The 20,155-nt window shown below is 41.2% G+C and overlaps 1 protein-coding gene across 1 annotated transcript in view; it reads right to left on the bottom strand.

The window, feature by feature from the left end:
- PKP4 (plakophilin 4) overlaps positions 1–18,201 on the bottom strand; it is a 49,108-nt gene extending 30,907 nt beyond the window's left edge. The window contains exons 1-4 of the mRNA XM_069021381.1: positions 18,012–18,201; positions 16,845–16,978; positions 4,428–4,540; positions 90–124 (exon numbers count right to left, since the gene is read on the bottom strand). Coding sequence (XP_068877482.1) covers positions 90–124; positions 4,428–4,540; positions 16,845–16,978; positions 18,012–18,030 — 301 coding nt within the window. The 5' untranslated portion in view covers positions 18,031–18,201. The remainder of the gene's footprint in view (positions 1–89; positions 125–4,427; positions 4,541–16,844; positions 16,979–18,011) is intronic.
- Between the last annotated feature and the right edge of the window lie 1,954 nt (positions 18,202–20,155).

Here is a 20,155-nt window from a genome sequence, read left to right as displayed (position 1 = left end):
AAATGTTTCATTTCTGTCAAAACAAGCAATGAATGCCAAGAAAATAAATCTACTTGGGCTTAAAGCAAATTGTACATAAAAGATAATACCTGAGGATCTCCAAGGAAATGACTTCTCAGTAGAGCTGCAGAAAGAAAAAAAAATTATCACACAAATGAAACATGTGGTTAGTTTGGGCTTTTTATTGTATTTTTAATTAATCATAGAAAACTGTACAAAACCCCCCAAGCAGATAAAATGTCAACAGTCCATGTAGATACCACTCTGCAGTGCTTTACACCTGACAACCAAACCATTGGTTATCGAGTTCAATTTTCTATTAGTCAGTGGGAATTATTTACTGTAACTTACTGTATGTCACAGCACCAAGCAGCGTAACCTGTCTGCAACAGGACAGGTGAGAGCATGACTTATGACACACAATTCCTGTTTAAGGTGCCATGATGTCGGTAACAGCCCACACCAGTGTGTGCCACCAGCAGCACAGCACAACCAGCATACACAGCCCACAGACATCTGTGTACCAGCAGCACCAAACATTCTGTTCAGACAGGAGCAGTCACTGCTCGTGGCAGGGTCCAGCAAAGGAGGTTTGAGGATCACCACTCTAGAGCATCTGGCTTCTACATGTAAAGCAGTTCAAAAATCGTAGGTCTGTTTCTGTTCATTTTCTTCACTGTTTCTTCAGTTTCCAGTTTTCCAGAGAGAATTCCGGTCCTTCATACAGAACAAGTCAAACCACCTGACACACAGCTACAATTCTGAGAGTGAGGAGGAGACAGATGTCCAGGTTAGAGAGATGCCTTCAGAGCCAACTACGGCACAGACCAAGCAGGTATCTGATATCAGTGCAAAATTCAACCTTCTCCTGCATTTTTCCAGTAATGGCTTTTTATCAAACTATCTTCACCCTTTTGTCCTTCCACCGAGCATGTGCTTTCCCATGCTGACAGTAGTATTGATGCATGACCACCTCTGCAGACAAATGCAGAATTCATCCATGTGTTATTAACATCAGATATTCTAAATATTTTTATGAGAAAATGTTATTTCCTTACTCTAAATATAAAATATCAAACTTTGAATAATATGTTGTTTTTTGCAGTGATTATAAGCTATTTTCTAAACTAAAAGCTCTTTAAAGGAAAAACAGCCACGTCCATCAGATTTTATTGTGCCTAAGTATCAGCATGAGACTATGATTTTGGGTAAGATGTAGCAATTTCTAAATGATTTTTTTATTTTACTTTTTTCTACCACAGCTACTGATTACAGAAAACTAGCTCAGCAACTGAACAGCACGAGATACTTGTTTCCTAAAATAAAATCAACCATTTAGGAACCTTTTTGGAAACAAAATATTTGTGTAAGAGTGCTAAAGACACATGCTAGCACAAACTGAACTAGAATTACAATGAGACTTCAGGAAAAGGGAGAATTCTAATGTAGGCTTCAAGTCTCTTAAAGTCAACCTCTGGCCACAGAATTCTCACGCTACCTAAATATCAAGTTTTCCACTCTTGCCCTTTACTCTACTCTTCAGACTTTCTGGAAACTCAATTCCTTACACTGAGGCAACATGGCTCAGTGTTTCTGGCAATGGTAACACACACACTGAATACACACAAATACTTTATTGTCACACACACAAGACTGTAACCTGGAGCACGTCCCTGCCCAACATACCTGACTACTTGAACTTCCTTTACAAGTACAGAATGTAGGAATGAAAAAGGCTGCTCTGACCGTGGGTCACATGAAGAAAGCTGCTTCGTCAATACTTCAACTGGTTAAGCATTTAACTTGACTCTTATTAAATGATTTTGGAACAGGTCCAGCATACATCACCTACTGATATCACCTGATTTTTTCACCTAGCAGGTGCAATGTTCTGAAGACAGCAAATCTTTCAGCTTTGAGCATTAAGTTCAGCGCATTTCATTCCACTGTTTAAAAGCCACTGTGGTGACATACTGCAATGCCCATGCTGAGCTGCTGCTGGAATTAGTTGCAATGCTGTCTCTTCCCGACAGTAACAACTAAGATATCCAAAGAGTGCCCACGTGGTGAGCTGCACTTCGGAAAATGCTAAATTTTAGCCGACTACTATCCTTGAAAAAGAATCAGGTTAGTAGAGTAGACATGCAGAGATATTCCTCTATCAGAAATATCATAACAGCTTGGTATGATGTACAGTTTCAATTAGAGAAGATAGAGACAAATATGACAGTAACACAAAACTGGAGATGGAGCATGCATACAAACTGTGCTGAAATCCATCTATGCTTTTTTTTTTTTGGACCCTTTTGATTTTTTTCCTCACTTGCATTTTTAAGGATCTGGATTGGGTTTTTTTTGTTTGAGGATTTGATTAGTTTGATTTTTTTGTTGTTTGGTAGTTTTTTTAGTTTTGCCCCTTTCTTAATTTCACACCTTTTCTTTGCCATTTCACTACTTTAGTTCAAAGCTATCTTAGACACAAAATTGAAGCAGCTGCCAATCTGGAAAAAATAAAAATCTGATAAACGGAAAAGGTTTTGCATTAAGTCATTTAGAGACAACACACTAAGGACCACCGGCATTACTTTACATTTTCATGTGGCAGCTCTCAAACAAACACTTTCCAGCTTTGGATTTCCAGGTTAGAGCAGGGGCCTGCATCCCTCTCAGTGGCTGTGCCACTCTGCTAAGGTAGAAGAGGCTGGTGGAGGTCCCAGCCAGGTCCCATCCAGCACCTGTGCACAGGACAGCAAGGCTTCAGGAATAACACTGGCATTTAGGGAAATTGCAGACTTCTGATTTTGTGAAGCAGTTTGCTATTTTTTTAAAAATTACGTAAACACAATTATAGTTCCTTGACTGGACAGGTCAATCCCCAGTGCATCTTTCACAGGTTTTGCATGACATGAAACAGTTTAAACCTACTATCTTTGCAAGTACTCCATAAGGTGAAAAGTATTTCTGGTTTAAACAGCACCACTTGAGAGAAAAGCAGTGATTTCCATCGCCTACCTTCCTGCTTGGCTATACCGCTGTTGTCATCAAAAAAAGGCAACAGATGAAAAAAATTAAGTATTATTTATTAAATATTTGTAAAATGGTGAAAAGCTGTAAAAAGCTAAAAATATAATTCTGTTTAAAATGTATGTACTTCACACATATTCCTGTAGTATTTCAGTTCACTACTTGGCTACGCCTCCATCATTGGAATACATCTGTGCTGTGAGGCAGGAGCAGCAACGGGCTGTTCCCAGCAATCCGGGCGCGTTGCTCAGGCAGAGCTGCCAGCCAGACTCAAGCACCCCTACAGACTTAATGTGTTGTTTTATTTGTCCTTTAGCTTCCATTTTAAATATCTACATCAACAACACATTTACAACTATATGCAGGATATAAAACTTTGCGTAACTTTAAATTCTTAGTACGGCGGGATTTCTCTAATAAAATGCCATATACTAAACTCCATAAACTGGTATTAAACCTTACAAGCAACTGGAAACCAGGAAAATCAGTATTTTGCTTTTCTTGTTGAGACAGATAAGTAGATATTTTCACAAGTATTTTAAGTAAATGCGGTAATTTTCAGTCTTCAACTTTTCTAACAGCTATCTTCTTGAATTCACCAATACAGCTGATTCTTCTACCCGCTCTGCCAGACCCTGTTCCAGGAACCTAAGCAATCCTATGTTCCCCCTCAAAAAATTAACCAGCACTGCCACCAAAAACAGGTAGTCCTGGGACTTGCTGGCGCTTTCCAGGTGACCCTGGAAAGCACTAATTCTCTGGGTGTGAATTCAGAAAGTGTCTGGAATACTACACCTGGACATAGTCCTGATGAACGCTACTTCATTTCGCAACCCAGTGCCAAGGAACAACTGAGACTCCCAAGCCAGCAGGGCAGCAGCCAGCCTGACCAGCTGGGCATGGGAACACAGCCCTGGGGGCAGCAGAACACCCTTGGCAACCCCAGCCTCATGCACAGCCAGAGCTGAGAGTGCACCGGCACTGAAAACACATGTAACAACAGATAGTGTTTCAGAAAAGCTGAATGAAATTGGATAGTTAACTTAGAAAAACTTAGGAAAAAAAAAAAATCTGGATTACTGCATTTAACTAGCACTGTTACTTTGATTCAAATACGTGTAAGTCTACTGTATGTCTCCTGGGATGAATCTAAAAGGTAAAATTCAACATGTTTAAAGAGAAATTAAAACTTTACATACACTCCATTGAAAATGTAATCATTAGAGAAGCCTCTTGAAACTGTCCCATAACTCTTTCCAGCAAATCTGCATTTTTTTAATCCGTCAGATACTAATAGAGGTGAGCAGCTATCAGTGAAAATGTGTATGTATAGAGGACATAAGCACCACTAAAAAGCCTTTAATTTATGGGACAAATGAAAGTAAAGTCATCAGGACCTGTACCTTGTGCTGGCGATACTTGGTGACTCTGCTCCAAGCCTACATCTCTCTAGCTGATTAGCCACAATTTGCCTTTCCACTTCCAGTTCTCTGGTAAGTCTTTGAAATTGAAGCTCCTGAAATTCCAAAATAAAAAGAAAAGCATTCTTGATGTTAAAAAATGGGTGTGGATTAACTCTGAAACAATCACTGATTCATCACAGTTGTGTTTTGACTCTTCCTTAGGGGAATAAACTAGAAAAGTGGAAATTTAATGGTTCTTTAAATCAGTGATTCACGCAAATATTGATTTATCACCTGTTACAGAAAGAAAACATGTTTAAGCACTCTTGGGTTTTATTCCTCCTGCAATTAAAATTTTTGTGTCTTCTTATGTTACCACAGTCCAACAAAATCAGTGCCTATAAAGTCAGTCTTCAATTTCATCTATAAACAAGGAAACCAGAAAATATCGTATCTTAACCTTTCCAACCTCAAACCTTCAAATCCTAAGGTATTCTACATTCTGACTGTAGCTGGAAACCTTAAGATTTATAACTTCAAACTGGCTGAGTGTAGAGATGTACTATTTCACCTTTTCTGAGTTCAGCTTTTTTTATATTTCTTGGTCAAGGGTACCAAACTTCTTCAGCCTTTTTAACAGGCTTTTGGAACGTAATGCTGCAAGGAAGATGTGGGAAATACCAGTGCTGCACAGGATGGGTGTTACTGAAATCTGGACCATTTTCTATAGCACTCTGAAATCCAGACTATGTCACATCAAAGGATATTGAGGGTGTTTTTCTCCTCAGTTTATTGACCAGAGAAAAGGGTTCTATTGTGCAATTGCATTATTTTTCAAACTGATACTGTAAACCCTCAGAAGCTTAGGTAAACCATACAAAAATAGATGGCCACCAATATTTAGCAATCGGATGAAGCACAAAGCAAGTCTTATATACAAGTCAAATGTAACACTGCACACTCCTTTGACTTGAAAGCTCAAATTACTGATGAGGTTTCTCCCGTGTGAGTGAGGTTTCTCCCGTGTGTGACTCATGTAATGGTATTGCCCAGCAGCTGCATGTGAGCCAGGCATAACAGCTCCTGCAAACTGCTCCTTCACACCCTGCATCACATGGAATGGGGCTGAACCACTTCTCTTTCATGAACCACTCTCCACTCCCTGCAGCTTGCGCCCCTTTTCAGTAAGATGAAGGGTGCTTCAGCAGTGTCCCACAGCTCCCAGCACACCGCAGGGGCCTCTGCTCCCTGCTCCAACCCCAGGAGCTTCCACAGTGCACAGGAGACTTGGACTAACAATAGGGGCTTAGAGTAAGTGTAGGGAAAAGCTATTCTAAGAAGTTGAGATAAAGATTTTTCTACCAACAACACAATGAGATCCCCTCCAAGAACTCCCCAAAAGAAGGCTAGTTAGTACCTATGCCATCAGGCAGGCAGCTGAGGCCCAGGGCAAACAGCAGCTGCCCTACTGCCAAAATGACTAGATTAGATGACAAAACTGAAAAAGCTACTTCTGAAGGTCTGATCTGAGCCCACTACACTGAACTGGCTGTTACACACACAGCTGACTGCCCTTCCCAGAGGATACAAGGGACTGCGGACACTTCCAAACATTTCTGAGAACTCACTAACCAAACTGAATAAACACCCTAACATCCCAAATTTTGGCCAGCAAAAGTGGGTTTGCATCCAGGACATGGAGCTCTCCCAGCACTGCCTCAGGACACGAGCATCCACAGAGCTTTTCTACTATTGCTCTACTCAGAGAACAGAGCAGAATATGCTGAAGTTATGGGAAGGAGCTGTGGCCCTCAGCCTCCTCTGGGACACTCCTTCCACACCGGCTGGCATTGCTGTCAAGCCTCAGTATTAGAAAAACTTGACACAGTGGATGCTCAGGTATGAAAAAGCATTTTGGACATGTTTTAAACTTGGATTTAATTACAATCTGCTTTTAGATCAAATTCCACAGCTAAATTGTTTTAATCCCAAGACCTGAAACGAAGAGTCTCATGAACATGATAACCCACGGACCATCACGAACCTCATAGGCCTGTGTCTGGACTAGAAAGCCCGGATAACACCCGAAGGTTTGTACGACACAGAGACCCAGTGGTCACAGTATGACATCAAGGCTTGGCTCGATTCAGCTCCATGTTATACCACAACAGTACACATGCACCCAGTCAGCTCATTAGGACAGTCTGTCTTTTGGAGAGAAAATACTAAAATGTCTATTAAGTGAACAAAGTCGAAGAAATTTATAAAGTAAAGAAAGTCAAAGAAGTTTATAAATGATAGCTTATTTTCCAGTTCTAAGTCAAAATATAGATAATACGTCCATCTAAAAGCTGATTCTCCAGATGGTCATTCATATGTTAGTGGGGAATGCTGTGATTTTTAAAAAAAAAAAAAAAAAAAAAATTCCCTTCAGATGCTGAAGTTCTGCAAGTTTTAGAGCAAATGTCAGCCAGACAAGCTTCTTCACAAGTAAATGATGTTGTATTATATAGCATGTAACAAATACAAACCCGCAAAATAAACAATACTGTGCTCCTTGTATGCAGAAATAATATAAAACATTTAGCATATATTTAAAGCTGTTTTGTGTTCCTTACTATTAAACCAATATTTAAAGAGCAATGTCATGGATGCAAACTGCAAATCTGAATCTATTGTTATTTACTGATCTTTTAATTAGATGAATAAAATAAAACATGCTAGTCATTAATTGCTTCCATTCAACCAATCTCTATTAATTTCCCTTTTCATTACAGATAGAGACATAAATGAACACATTATTCTAGAAAACGTCTTGCTGCATAACATCTCAAGTAATAAATTGCCCATTTAAATAAAATTTTTTGCCCCACACTACAGAAATTCAAAGGCAGTTAAAACAGAAGAACTATACTTCTATTTTTCTTGAGAGTAGAAGAGGTGAATGAAATAAATGGACAACAGAGCAATAAATTTTACTTCATTTAGTTAAACTACATTTAAAAGCAAAACTCACTCATATTCTATCAGAAAAACTCAAATAAGGAGAAATAAAAGGAAAAGCCACTAAGCCTCATTTGGCCACTTCAGAGGCACCTACACTGCTGAGTTGGGAACACCATCATCTGTCTGTTTACATTGTTCCTCACTTTATTTTGGTGTTGACCAGAAAGCCACAAACTGCACAGCGCACTGAAAAGCAGAGGGGGAAGAGGCCTGCAACTCATCTGCCAGTTTTAAATCACTCTGATGCTTAGGAAGGATCTAATGTGCTTTTGCAAGTGCAAACACAGTAAGAAAAAAAAATCCAGCTCTATTTTCTAGTTGGAGTACATTCTGGAGTGTGCAGCCTGGGAGCCCAATGAAACAGCAGTTTACAAACTTCAAAACAATGAGTGCTGACTTTTGTATATGCCTTCTTAAATTTGATATCTGCAGCAGGTGATATGTCTTAAATACCTGCCTAAATACACAAGATGGATAGTTTCAGAGCTACTATCTTTTTTACAGCTAGAATATCTCATGCTTTAAAACTTTTTTCTTTTAGCTTAAATTGTATTATTATTATTATAGAAAACTAAGTCCTAACCAACCCTAAATTGATCACCTTTCTAGTTTATGCTTCCTTATAGTGAAATTTTATACCACTCTGAATGGACATACCCCCATAGTGTGTATCTATCAGACAGCACACTAGTTTTGGCAGGACTCTATTGGAATTTGCTTCCCTATCCAGCTTCTCTGGAAGCAGTGGGAGAGCTCACTCCTCAAACAGGATGCTCCCAACACAGAGGAGTTGCTGCCCTGGGCACAAATCACAACTCACTGAATCCTACGGCACTGACTACTGACAAAATGGCATTGCAGAACTCAAACACAACTCTTCATAAGCTTATTAGCATTAACAGCAGAACATCTATGCGGCAAGCATGTAGTAAAATCACAGACAAAATTACAGAACACGCTGCCATACTGCATCCCAAGGACCAAACAAACCTTCTCAGACAGATACACTACACTGGCTTGGCCAGAACTACTTTTATTCAAAATTATTTAACACAAATTGAGGGGAAAAAAGCAACCGGTAATTCTATAAACCTCTTTAGCATCAACTATTTAATCACCTTATCAAACGGCAGGTTTTATGCTCATAACCTAAAATTCCACTGCAAAGCCACAGACCATAATTCTTATTATGAAACTACAATAAAAGACAGCTTTAACCACAATTCCAGCTCTGGATCAGGAAGCACACACACAGGGCAAGAAAGCAGCTCACTTTGGAAAGCAGTTGTACTGACTGCAGGCAGACAGGCTGCCACGAGTGAAAACCAGAGCCCAGAACATTTTAGTGCTGTGTAATTTCCTTTTGAAAGCTGAAGTTTTTGGAGGAGGGCCAAACCCTCTGTTGATGTTGTAGTGCTCACACCAGGTGACCAACCGCTCTTCCTGGGTGAGCTCCACACGCCAAGCAGAAATCTCACTCGAGATGACACTTCACTGCACCAAGGTACAGACAAGGCCAGTCATACCAATCTCAACAGCTGAATACTCTCCCTGTGAAAGTTGAGTATCTCTGAGAGATTGGTGGCTCTGGGGCAAGAGACAACAACCACCAACACACTGTGCTGGGCTCTTGTCAGCAAATATTTGAAAACAAGTAAGTAATGGGAATGCTGTTTGCACAACTGACCATGAAGACTGCCATTCTCCTGTTGCGGGCTTTGGATAATAAAAGAAGGTCTAAGGGCAATTCTGTGCCTTCTATCTGTATCCTATCATGATACCATGTTGCAGATTCAACTGCATTTCATTTAATGAGGAACTTTTATCCCTCAGTAACATGGAAGTGAATGAGGAATCTACATTCACCATATCAACAAATAAAAATTACTTTCTTCCTGCCCTGTTGCGATTTGAACACCTCTGGAAAAACACAGACAACTTTAAACAAACAGTGGCCCAGGTGGCTAGCAAAAGGTTTTCTAGTGACAGCTCTGGAAGAATCAGCAGCAATTGCACAAGCAGCGAAGAGAAGTCACAGATTCCTTTTGAATGGTTTATGCCTGGCTAGCCAGACCAAGATTGGGCAGCTGGACATCAGAGGGAGACAATGCCTCTAATAAACAAAGGCATCTCTTGCAGCTTCTTGACTTCACCAGTACTCAGTGGCTGCTGTGGCAGAAGACTGGGCTAGGATGGGCTGGTACTCCTAGCTGCAGTAACACTGGGATATGCTAAGTTGCTTCAAATGCCAAATGTCACTGTCTATGAAATATTATGAAGGTAATTGTAAGCTGAACTATGAAATGTGTTCTAATCACAAAAGTGTTGTCTGTTGAACAATTGAGCTGAGCCTCTTTCAACAGCTCAAGTTGCTCATCTAAGAAAGTGTAGCCTACATTTGAGAGGACTATTTTTACCTTGCATTTACTATTTCTTATTCAACTGCAACCACAGTGCAGAGCCACACAACTTCCATTACCTGTGAAAGTTCACACAGTGCTACAGAAAAGGCTATTATATTTTTGATATTTTCATTATAAAAATGTGCAACAAAGAAGAGGACAAACAAAACAGAAGTTGATTTACACCTTCCTTCATATAAGCCTCTTGCACTGTTCTATGCAGAGACCTCTGTTTCCAACTGCTATAATTCAGAGCTAGATCAAGCAACTGACTACTTAAACCCACACTGAATACTGTATTTTCCAAAATGGATGTCATACTGTAGTGACCCAGCATTTAAATTATCTACCTGAATCTATTGCAGAAAAAGCCTGTACTTCTATCTAACATCAGAGTTAACTTTAATATTTTCTGTAAAAATTAAGTTTACTCACACACACAACTGCATTTGCATGCTTTCAGTATCTCAGTATCTTCCAAAATAGAAGACAAAAGATAAAAAATTGGACAGTGTAGAGAGAATCACAGATTACAGGATGTGAGATGACACAGCTACAATTACTGGCTGATCACACTTATTCTGTATTCAACAGCAGCAGACCATTAAAGCCCTTAATACTTTTATGTGTGCATTGTTCACTAGTCTGGTACAACAGTTTAGTGCTGCTCTAGCTGATGAGGGATCAAAATTTCAGCATTTCATAGAAAGCTTACTGTTGCCAGTGGCAGGAGGGAAGAATGGCACTGGAGGCATTCCCAGACTGCCTCTGACACATCCTCTCTGGAAGCTTTGTGACAATGCTCGGGCAGCTTAAGTCAGCACTGGAGCTGAGGCTCCTGCTCTGCCAGCTGGGGACCAGGGCTCAGCCGCTGCTGAGCAGACAAGCTGATAATCTAAACTATGTGTGCTACAAAAGGTGTCAATACTCCAGTACATTTCAGAGGCACCCACAGTTTCAGATTGGCTCTTTTTCAAGGGGAGTTTCTCCTCTGAAGCCTAACAGTACACAGGACAAAGGAAAATTAACTTCTAGGCCACCATATGGATAAAGGAGTACAGAGAATTTGGATTAAGGAAATGAGCTAGCTATTTCACCTGAGACAGGAGTGGCATTTATTTTGTCCTAGAATAAGACGTTTAGGAAGTTGACATCTCAGACTTGACTCACTAAAACTAAAAATGCTGCTAACAGCAGAAACTCTAAACCTCAAAGTTCTAGGATTAAATGGACAAGAGTGACCTATGCAATTGAACACAATATTAAGAGAGTTGGAAAAAACCCCCAGTTCTTCCAGCCATTCACAAAATGTTGACCAAGATTTTTGTTTCATTCATGCCAAACTTGGGAGTCCATTTAACAAAAAGTACTGCCTTCAATTCAGAACTGCCACACATTTATCACCTAACTGATCACTAGATGCATGCAAATCAGAATTTCAAAGTGAGACTGTGATAAGTTTGTGCCCAATTACTGGAAGAGCATTTAATAAATCTCTTTTCAGGTATCTCCATGAAGTGACAGGTCTACACAGTACTGAATGTACAGCACTACATATCTGAACTGTAAGGAAATCTCCAAGACTTAATATCAATAGTTCTCATTCTACTAAAGATATTTTAACATGCAATAAAAAAAACAGGCAGAATGCATTCTTCCTTCTATTTCCATCTGAAAAACATAGAGGTTTGCTCCCTGCTCCAAAACTCTATTAAAAACATCTCCAAAATGATGTAAAAAATTTGTACTTAATAATGAAGGAAAAAAGCAAAGTGCGCATTCTCTATTTCTATGATATAGTTCAATACACTTATCCAAAAGGAAAAGATTTTGCTGAAGTCTTGAACAAACAACACTTCTAGAAAAACACATAGGGAAACCCAAGAGGTGTATTATTATCCGTCTGAAAGCATATTCAATCATTCTTATTCTGTCACCTATTTACTAACGGAAAGGTGAAAAGTTGCCCATCTCTAAGTGTCACAAACAGCTAGACCAAAGAACAAACTAAAAAAATAGCCACTGCTGCAAATACTTCTGTCTTAGCAAACACATTAAAATCAGCATATTCCAGTTACTATTGAAAACTGCATTGATGAGTGGCTTTTCCTGCAAGACCTCTTCTCAGCCCAACCACTGAAAACTAATGTGCTAAGCATGAAATTCACAATTCCAAATGATCCCATTTAATCTTGTCAATTCAGCAGCAGTTCATTCAAAATCCAGCAGTATACGGCTTGCACACAGAAAATAGCAGTGATTCCATAAACCTACAAGGAGCAGTTGGCAATTAGCTGCCCTACATTCCAACCCCCACCAAAAGTTACTGCTACCATGCTGGCCCTACAATTTTTAACAAGTTGTTATTTTAGTATGAAAATACTCAATTTACTTTCAACGTGGATAAGAGACTCCCTACAGAACTCAACTAAACTTCTATGCAGGATTCAAAACTCCCCAGGATTCAGAAGTATAGACACATTTTAATGCTTTACATTTATTTAAAACTTGTTTCAGCAATTCCTAAGATACTTAATCCATGATAGTGTGGAAGCCTTGTAACATTTTAGAAGTGAAATACATGTTTTGAGAGAAAAAAAATCCCAGCCCACCTCTAAACTCATAGAAAACAATCCCCTCCCCAAACAAAAAATAAAAAAAAGAACCGCAACAAACCCAAAATTCTCACAATCCCTCATCAAATCCACCAAAAGACAAAAAATGTGAAAATGTTTTGGCCTGGGATTTTCCTGCATTCAAAAAGGAATTTCTCTATTAGAATCACTGATCTTGGAAAAGACCTCCCAGACCATTGAGTTCAGCCTGTTCCAATCCCCATCTTGTCACCAGCCCAGAGCACTGAGTGCCACGTCCAGAAATTCCTCAGACACCTCCAGGGATGGGACTCCATCACCTCCCTTGGCAGCCCCTTCCAGTGCCTGACCACCCTTTCAATGAGGATATTCCTCCTGATGTCCAACAGGACCTTCCCCTGGCCCAGCCTGAGGCCGTTCCCTCTCCTCCTGTCCCTGTTCCCTGGGAATGAGCCTGATCCCCTCTGGCTGCCCCCTCCTGTCAGGGACTTGTGCAGAGCCACAAGGTCCCCCCTGAGCCTCCTTTGCTCCAGGCTGAGCCTCCCCCAGTTCCCTCAGCTGCTCCTGGTGCTCCAGTCCCTTCCCCAGCTCCGTTCCCTTCCCTGGACACGCTCCAGGCCCTCAATGTCTTTCTTATGTTGAGGCACCCAAAACTGACCTCAGAAATGGAGATGCCTCAGCAGTGCCAGCACAGGGGATGGGCACTGCCCTAGTCCTGATGGCCACACAAAGTTTAGATATGGGCCGGGTGCCCTCAGCCTTCTTGCCCCCTTGGGCTCACGTTCAGCCACTGTCACCCCAGGTACTTTCCCAGGCAGCTCTCCCGCCACTCTGTCCCCAGCCTGGAGCACTGCAGGGGGTTGTTGTGATCCAAACACAGGACCCAGCACTTCACATTACTGAACCTCATTTAGTTGTCCTTGGCCCATCAATCCAGCCTCTCCAGATCCCTCTGCACAGCCTTCCTAACCTTCCTACCTGCAAGCAGATCAACAATCCCGCCCAACTTGGCGTCATCCGCAAATTTACTGAGGGTGCACTCAATCCCCTCATCCCAATCACTGATAAAGATATTGAACAGGACTGGCCCCAATACTGAGCCCTGGGGACACCACTGGTGGCCTACCCCAGCTGGAAGTAATTCCATTCACCATCACACCCTCTGGGCCTGGCCACGCAGCCAGCTCTGAACCCAGCAAAGAGTGCACCTGTCCAAGCCATGGGCTGCCTTTTTCTCCGGGAGAATGTTGTGGGAGACAGTATCAAAGGCTCTGCTGAAATCCAGGCAGACACATCCACAGCCTTGCCCTCATCTGCTGAGTGGGTTCACCTTGCCATAGCAGGAGATCAGGTTGCTCAAGCAGGATCTGCTCTTCCTAAACCCATTCTGGCTATGCCCCATCCCCTGCCTGTCCTGTATGTGCCGGGTGACCGCACTCAAGATGATCTGTTCCATAACCTTCCTGGGCACTGAGGTCAGGCTGACAGGCCTGTAATTCCCCAAATCCTCCTTCTAACTCTTCTTGGAAGAGCATGGATGGGCATCACACTGGCACCTTCAGTCATCTGGAACCTCCCAGTGAGCCAGGACTGATGACAAATAACGGGGAGTGGTTGGGTGAGCTATTCCGTAGCTCCCTCAGGGCCCTCAGGGAATCCCATCTGGCCTCATGGACTTGAGAATGTCTCAGTGGCTCAGCAGGCCACCAACTAGAGATATACCAGTATGAGTCAGTCCCTCCCTGATTATGATTCAAAAACACACCCACCTGTGCTCCCACAAACAGAGTACTCAAAGTAAACCATGACAGAACTGTCCCCCTGCCCAGCCAAAACCAATTGTGGTGGCACTGTTGGGATTTACACTAACAAAAAATATTTTCACTTTAGAACAGACCTTGAGCTTTGTCACAAAAGCACAAAGCTATAGTGATCTAAATTTCTTCACAGGTTACACCTGTTCTGCTTGTGTTATTTTATAACACTATGAGTGAATCGAAGTGCTCGTTTCCTAAAATATGACCAAGTTAGATTGACCCAGCTGACTGACACCTGCCTCAATGAGAGACTGATCAGACTTTAGAGGACACACTCCAGTTTGGTAAAATAGTTGCTTTAAACTGGTTTGCTGTCCTAGGAAAAGGAAACAAGTGGAAACAAATGGAAAGTTTATTCAGAAGCAGCTTGTAGGGTTCATAGGCTAATTAGTGCAACTTTTTATATAATTGTAGCTATCATCTCACAGCCGTGGCAGAAACCTTAAAGTAATTCAATGCATTTATCTATCTTAGAACTACTGTAGTATTTTTTGAAGTTTTTATTAAGCTAAAATCTTGCCCAATTTGACAAGTAATAATAAAGGCTTTTCTTGATTGTGTTTCCACTGCAGTGTTTCTGAAGTACTTGGGCCAGGGTGTGGCAGTTCTATTTTACTAACACTGACCTGCTGCACCTCTCAGCAATTCCTGCAGCAAAGGAAACAGAAAACAGTGTAGCAGTTTCTGTTCAATCTTAATAAAGTAAAGAACTTCACTGGAAAATATTCTGTTCTGGGCTTTCTGCCACACAGGAAGGGTGTTGAACATGTCAGTGTCCATAATTATTATCAACAGAAAAAATACCAGAAAGCAACAGTTCAGCTCTTAATTCTTTCAAATTATCACTTCCAAGAGTGAAGGACAATTTACATCTTCTTCCCCTCACACTCATTTTATGTGTCTGTACATTTCACAGTAAGGCTCCAGTTCTGAAGTTTGTGTAACTCTAACAATTAATGACAAATAAAATTTTTTTAGCTTTCATCAGAATTTAGTTATGCAATAGCCCACATATTTAATAGTCTTTTTATAAATGGAAAGCAAAAGAGGTTTTAACCTCCTTTTCCAAAGAAAGAAATATTCCATTATCATTTTTTCCCTAGGACTAATAAAAAGATAAAACCATTGCTTGGGCAAGCAAAGGAACACTAACAAATGCCAGTACTGCACACTAGTGTATGAAGCCGTTTCAGAGAGCGCTGCCCCAACCACTCGCTCAGTGTGATCCACCACGGCTTCCTGGGCAGTGGGATCCCTGCCTAGAGATCCCAGCTCTGACACTACCACTGCTCACCAGCTCACCAGCCACTACCATGAGCACACTCTCTATGCACGGCAACATAAGATGGACCAACTAAAAGCCACCACAAACGTACTTTAAGCAAATGAGTCCTAATGGCCATTTGTGACAGGCTAAGATGGCACAAGACAAACTGCTCTTTGGTGAGAAGGGACTGGAGGTACCTGTAACTCCTGGCTGACTTCTCACACTGCAACAGCCTCTGGCATTGATACCCTGCACACTGCAAATGTGAATATTAATTTTAACACCACTAAGAAATTTTTAGGGTTGCTATTGTCACCTTAAATTACTTTTGAAACTATTAATTTAGGCATGAAAATTAAGATTCAAATTTCATCAACCTGCATAAAATTTTTGTTTAACAAAAGGTATTATGGGTATGAAAACTGTTGATCTCAAGAAGATATAACCTAATTCTCACCTTTTTAAAAAATACTAATATGGGACAACATAAGAACTAATATATCAAGTGTTTGCATTCAGGGCTACCATCTTGAATTTAGTCCTGATTCATCTTAAAGGAAGTTCCAAAACAGAGACAGCAAAGCAGATTTATTCTGAAGTTCAGATGTTACAGTTTGTGTATTAAGTCAATAAAGATGATCATTATTTCATGATACAATGAAAGCCAAAGTATCCCTTCTCCCTTTGTGTTCTTTAAATTTAAAAAGAAAAAAGAACAAAAACTTTAACTAGAGTGTTTCCTTGTAGAACTGCAATTTTTCCCACTTCAGTGATCTTTACAAATTAAGGCTGAATTTGATTGCAAACAATTTTATTTTTCCTATAGAAATTATCACTTTAGATATACACCCATAAATGTGCTGCAGATTTGAAATGTATTAGTACCTTGGTATTGATAACTGAAACCAAACTCAGAGTTTAAAGACCATTTTTTAATAAAGTACAATTAATCATAGCCAATCTGTCCGTGCAGGACTTCAGTGTACTGAACACTTTGCTCTGCAGGACTTACAAGGACTGATTCCAATGTTGCATCAATTCTACACTAGCTTTTCTTCTTTCTTAACACTAAACCTGCATTTCCAGTCTAATTTACAACAGCAGTGCAGACATTCCAAGGGATACAGAATACCAGAATGATGCTTCTGTTTAATGCAGGTAACTGAACCCCTTATACTTAGGTTCTTAAACTGATACATGAAATATACTATAGCGACACTGGGTCACATGCTACAGAAACAAGCAATAAGGGTTGCTCCAGCAATGTAAGAGACAGCAGTTAACTCCACACACACTCTGAACTGATGAATTGCTGAAAACGAGGCAGATACCTGTTCCTTTACAGAAGCTAAAATGGTTGTGGCAGTAGTCTCTGGTTCCATGCCTGGGCCCGTGGAAGTCTCCTGCGCTGTCTGTGGCAGCCCCTCCTCCACCATTGAGGTCTGCTCAGGGGCTGGCATTTTGCCTGCAATAACAAGATTTTAAGACAGTTTACATTTTCAGCCAGTGATGTTTAAAATCCAAGTTTTCAGGATTATAACTTATATTTATTTTTTTCTATAAGTTTTCCAAACTTAACTAAATTAGCAGAGAACTTTGCATCACTCATCTCAATCTACGTTGTGTGCATGTGTTTCACCTTTGCAAATGGAGACAGAATCACCTACACAACTCGAGGGTTAGGCAGGAGCAAGAAGGCAGCATGATGGTTCAAGATTATTTTTAAAAACACTATTTTGTGCTGGTTAATAAAACCAGCAAATTTCAAGATGCATGAAAAATACTAGTGTTAACTATTAAGAACACCCAGGATCAGTACAAGTTTACCACACACAGTCTTCAGCACAGAAGAATGACACATAACAGCAGAATGCTCTGCTGTCAAGAACAAACTATGGAAGAGACTAATTATGGTAATAAAAGCTTAATGGGAGCAATGCTTCTAATGCTCTTTTTGCAAAAGAGGAAATTAAAATGCTAAAGCAATTGCCCTCGGCTATGGATAGTGTGGGAAGGACAGGATTAGTGTCCAATAATCCCAAGATGTGTTATTGCAGAGGCAGCACACTAACAATTCCAATCCATGGAAAAAACCAATTAATTTGTTCAATTATCAAAGTCACTACTAACTAATATTACAGAGATAGTTACAAAGTGTGTTTAACGCTTTGAAACAGCAAGTAGATAGCATTCACAAAGCTTCTACACAGATACCATGCTTTAATTTCCTTCAGAAAATAAAGCTTGTGAGGTCTAATGTTAGAAGTAGCCCATATTTCATTTTAGATTTTCAGAACAAACTCACTCAATATTCCTAGGGCAGACAAACAGGAACAGATTCCTTCTCCGTTCCGTTCGTTACTCAAAGGGTGAGGAGATGCTTAGGCTGCAAATGGGCTCCAAGGCCGGGAGCAGACCCGTGAGACCCCTCAGTCTGGAGTTCTATTAGCCATGAACACCTGAATGAGCACAGGGCAATCCACAGGATCAGTGCACACCTGTGCTGCAGAGCTGCATGTTTCTGATGGTGTTGAAGGGGGACTTGAGTCGACCCTGGAGGGATCTCTCCTGGGATTGCTGGCCTCTTGGGAGGTTTCTGTCCTTGCGCTTGTACGCTGAGCCCAGGCAAAGGCAGAGCACTGTGTTGTCAGAGCAGTACTGTGCTGCTATGGGTAGAGGTGAGGTGATGGTGTAAGAACAAGCGCTTTTGTTCTGCTCTGTGTACAGCAGCACACGGGCTGTGAGAGGAACAGCTCCTGTTCAGGCCCATGAGCTCTCCAAAGCTAGCACGGGGTCTTTATTAACCAATGTGTTCTGGTCTGCTAAAAGAGCTGGTGACATGGTTCACATGCAGTTTCACATCAGCCACTAAGGGAATCAAACAGTTTCAGGGAAACTCAAGGGAGATAAGTGATGAGAGGCAGTGGAGCAGTCATGGAGGCAACCTGTGGTGCAGAACCCTGGTCACCCACCAGCTTCTACCATGGCAAACTGAGAAAGAAAAGCTGTTTCCCAAACACATCAGAGAAGGAGCCCAACTCAGACTCAGCCGGGCAGGACTTTTCCCCTCAGCACCTTGCAGGTGAAGCATAGGGAAGCTGCCCCATACCCTGAAATGAACCTGCATGCTCTTACCATACATCCACACATTTATCTTCTGGAACATGGAAAAAAAAACTGTGCAAACCCAACCCTGCCAGGTTTCTGGTGTCAGGACTGTGCAAGGATACCTGAGCATGCTAGCCCAGCCACACCAGGAGACACTCCACTGCCTTCTGCCCTTCCCACAGACACAGATCTCCCCTCACCTTCCCTCACCACAGACACAGATCTCCCCTCACCACAGATATGGCACATAAGGTAAGGACCACACCACAATGTCCTCCTCATCTCCAAGTCCTGTGGCCCATGGTGAGCATCCCTTCCCCTCCCAGCACAGTCAGGGCACCCCACGGCAGGGCAAGGCCCTCCCTACTCACCCAAGGCAGCTCCCACAGGTGTTCTTCATGCTCAGCCCGAGCTCCAGGCCTGTGGTGTACGTGACTGTGCAAGACCACAGTGAACTCTGCAACTGGAATGGAACTTACTCTCAACAAATAAAGTGGCATTAAATGCTACTTGATTTCCAAGGTGCCACAAATGAGTAACCAGACATATCTGGATATTTTTGAAACACTATTTTTACTGGTTTCAGCTTGCAGATACAAAGGCTGCCACACCTGCTGTGTGAGACTGTCACAAGCTGCACCTAAAGCTTAAAGGTCTATTTCTACAGAACCCATTAGACAGCAATTAAGCAAGCAGAATAAAAATGACCTCTAATAGTTGTATAATAGGATTTTGAAAAGTCAAATGCGCAACTTTATGGTTTTAGAAAATAAAAATGGTTTCTTCAAAGTTTTATGTCTACAAGCAACTCTTTAATCAAACAGTAAGAACCCAAGGCACAGAATACGTCACAATTCCATGTGTCATGTCTGATTTTTTTATATCACTTTCCATAGTTCTTTTATGACTATAACTCAGTGTTTCAGGTTTCTAAAAGACCTGATAAATTTGCAAGCATATCAAGTAATAAAACTACCCAATCAAGCCTTTCCTTCATTTAGAAACATCTGCTAAGCAATCAAAAGGACAAGTCTCAAAAACTCACAAGTTACAAATGCACTTCTCTCAGAAAGGGCTGCTTGTTGTCCATGTATCCCACTGTGTCTCCACCTCTACGTAACAGGGCAGTGCCTGCCATGGTTTGGGATTTCCAGGAGAGAAGTACAAAATACAGGACAATAATAAAGCCAAGTTTTTAAGTAATAGAGAAAGTAGTATAGAATTCTCAATTATGCAGTTATGCATGTTTGCAGCTTTAAATCAATTAACTACTTAGAGGTGTTGTGGTTGAAACCCAGTGGGCAGTTCAGTCCGACAGGGCCTCTCGCTCATACCCCTCTTCCCACGGGATAGGGAGAGAATAGAAGGGTAAAAGTGCAAAAACTCCTGAGTTAAGATAAAAACAGTGTAATAGAAAAAGGGAAAGCTCCATGCACAAGTAAGGCAAAGCAAGAAATTCATTCCCTGCTTCCCATGGGCAGGGAGGTGCCCAGCCATCCTGGAGCAGGGCTCCAGCATGCGTGGCTGGGAAAGG

The sequence above is a fragment of the Aphelocoma coerulescens genome, chromosome 7 (assembly GCF_041296385.1).
Source record: "Aphelocoma coerulescens isolate FSJ_1873_10779 chromosome 7, UR_Acoe_1.0, whole genome shotgun sequence".
Lineage (NCBI taxonomy): Eukaryota > Metazoa > Chordata > Aves > Passeriformes > Corvidae > Aphelocoma > Aphelocoma coerulescens.
Note: the sequence above shows the minus strand (reverse complement) of the source record. Positions and strands in the feature narration are given on the sequence as shown.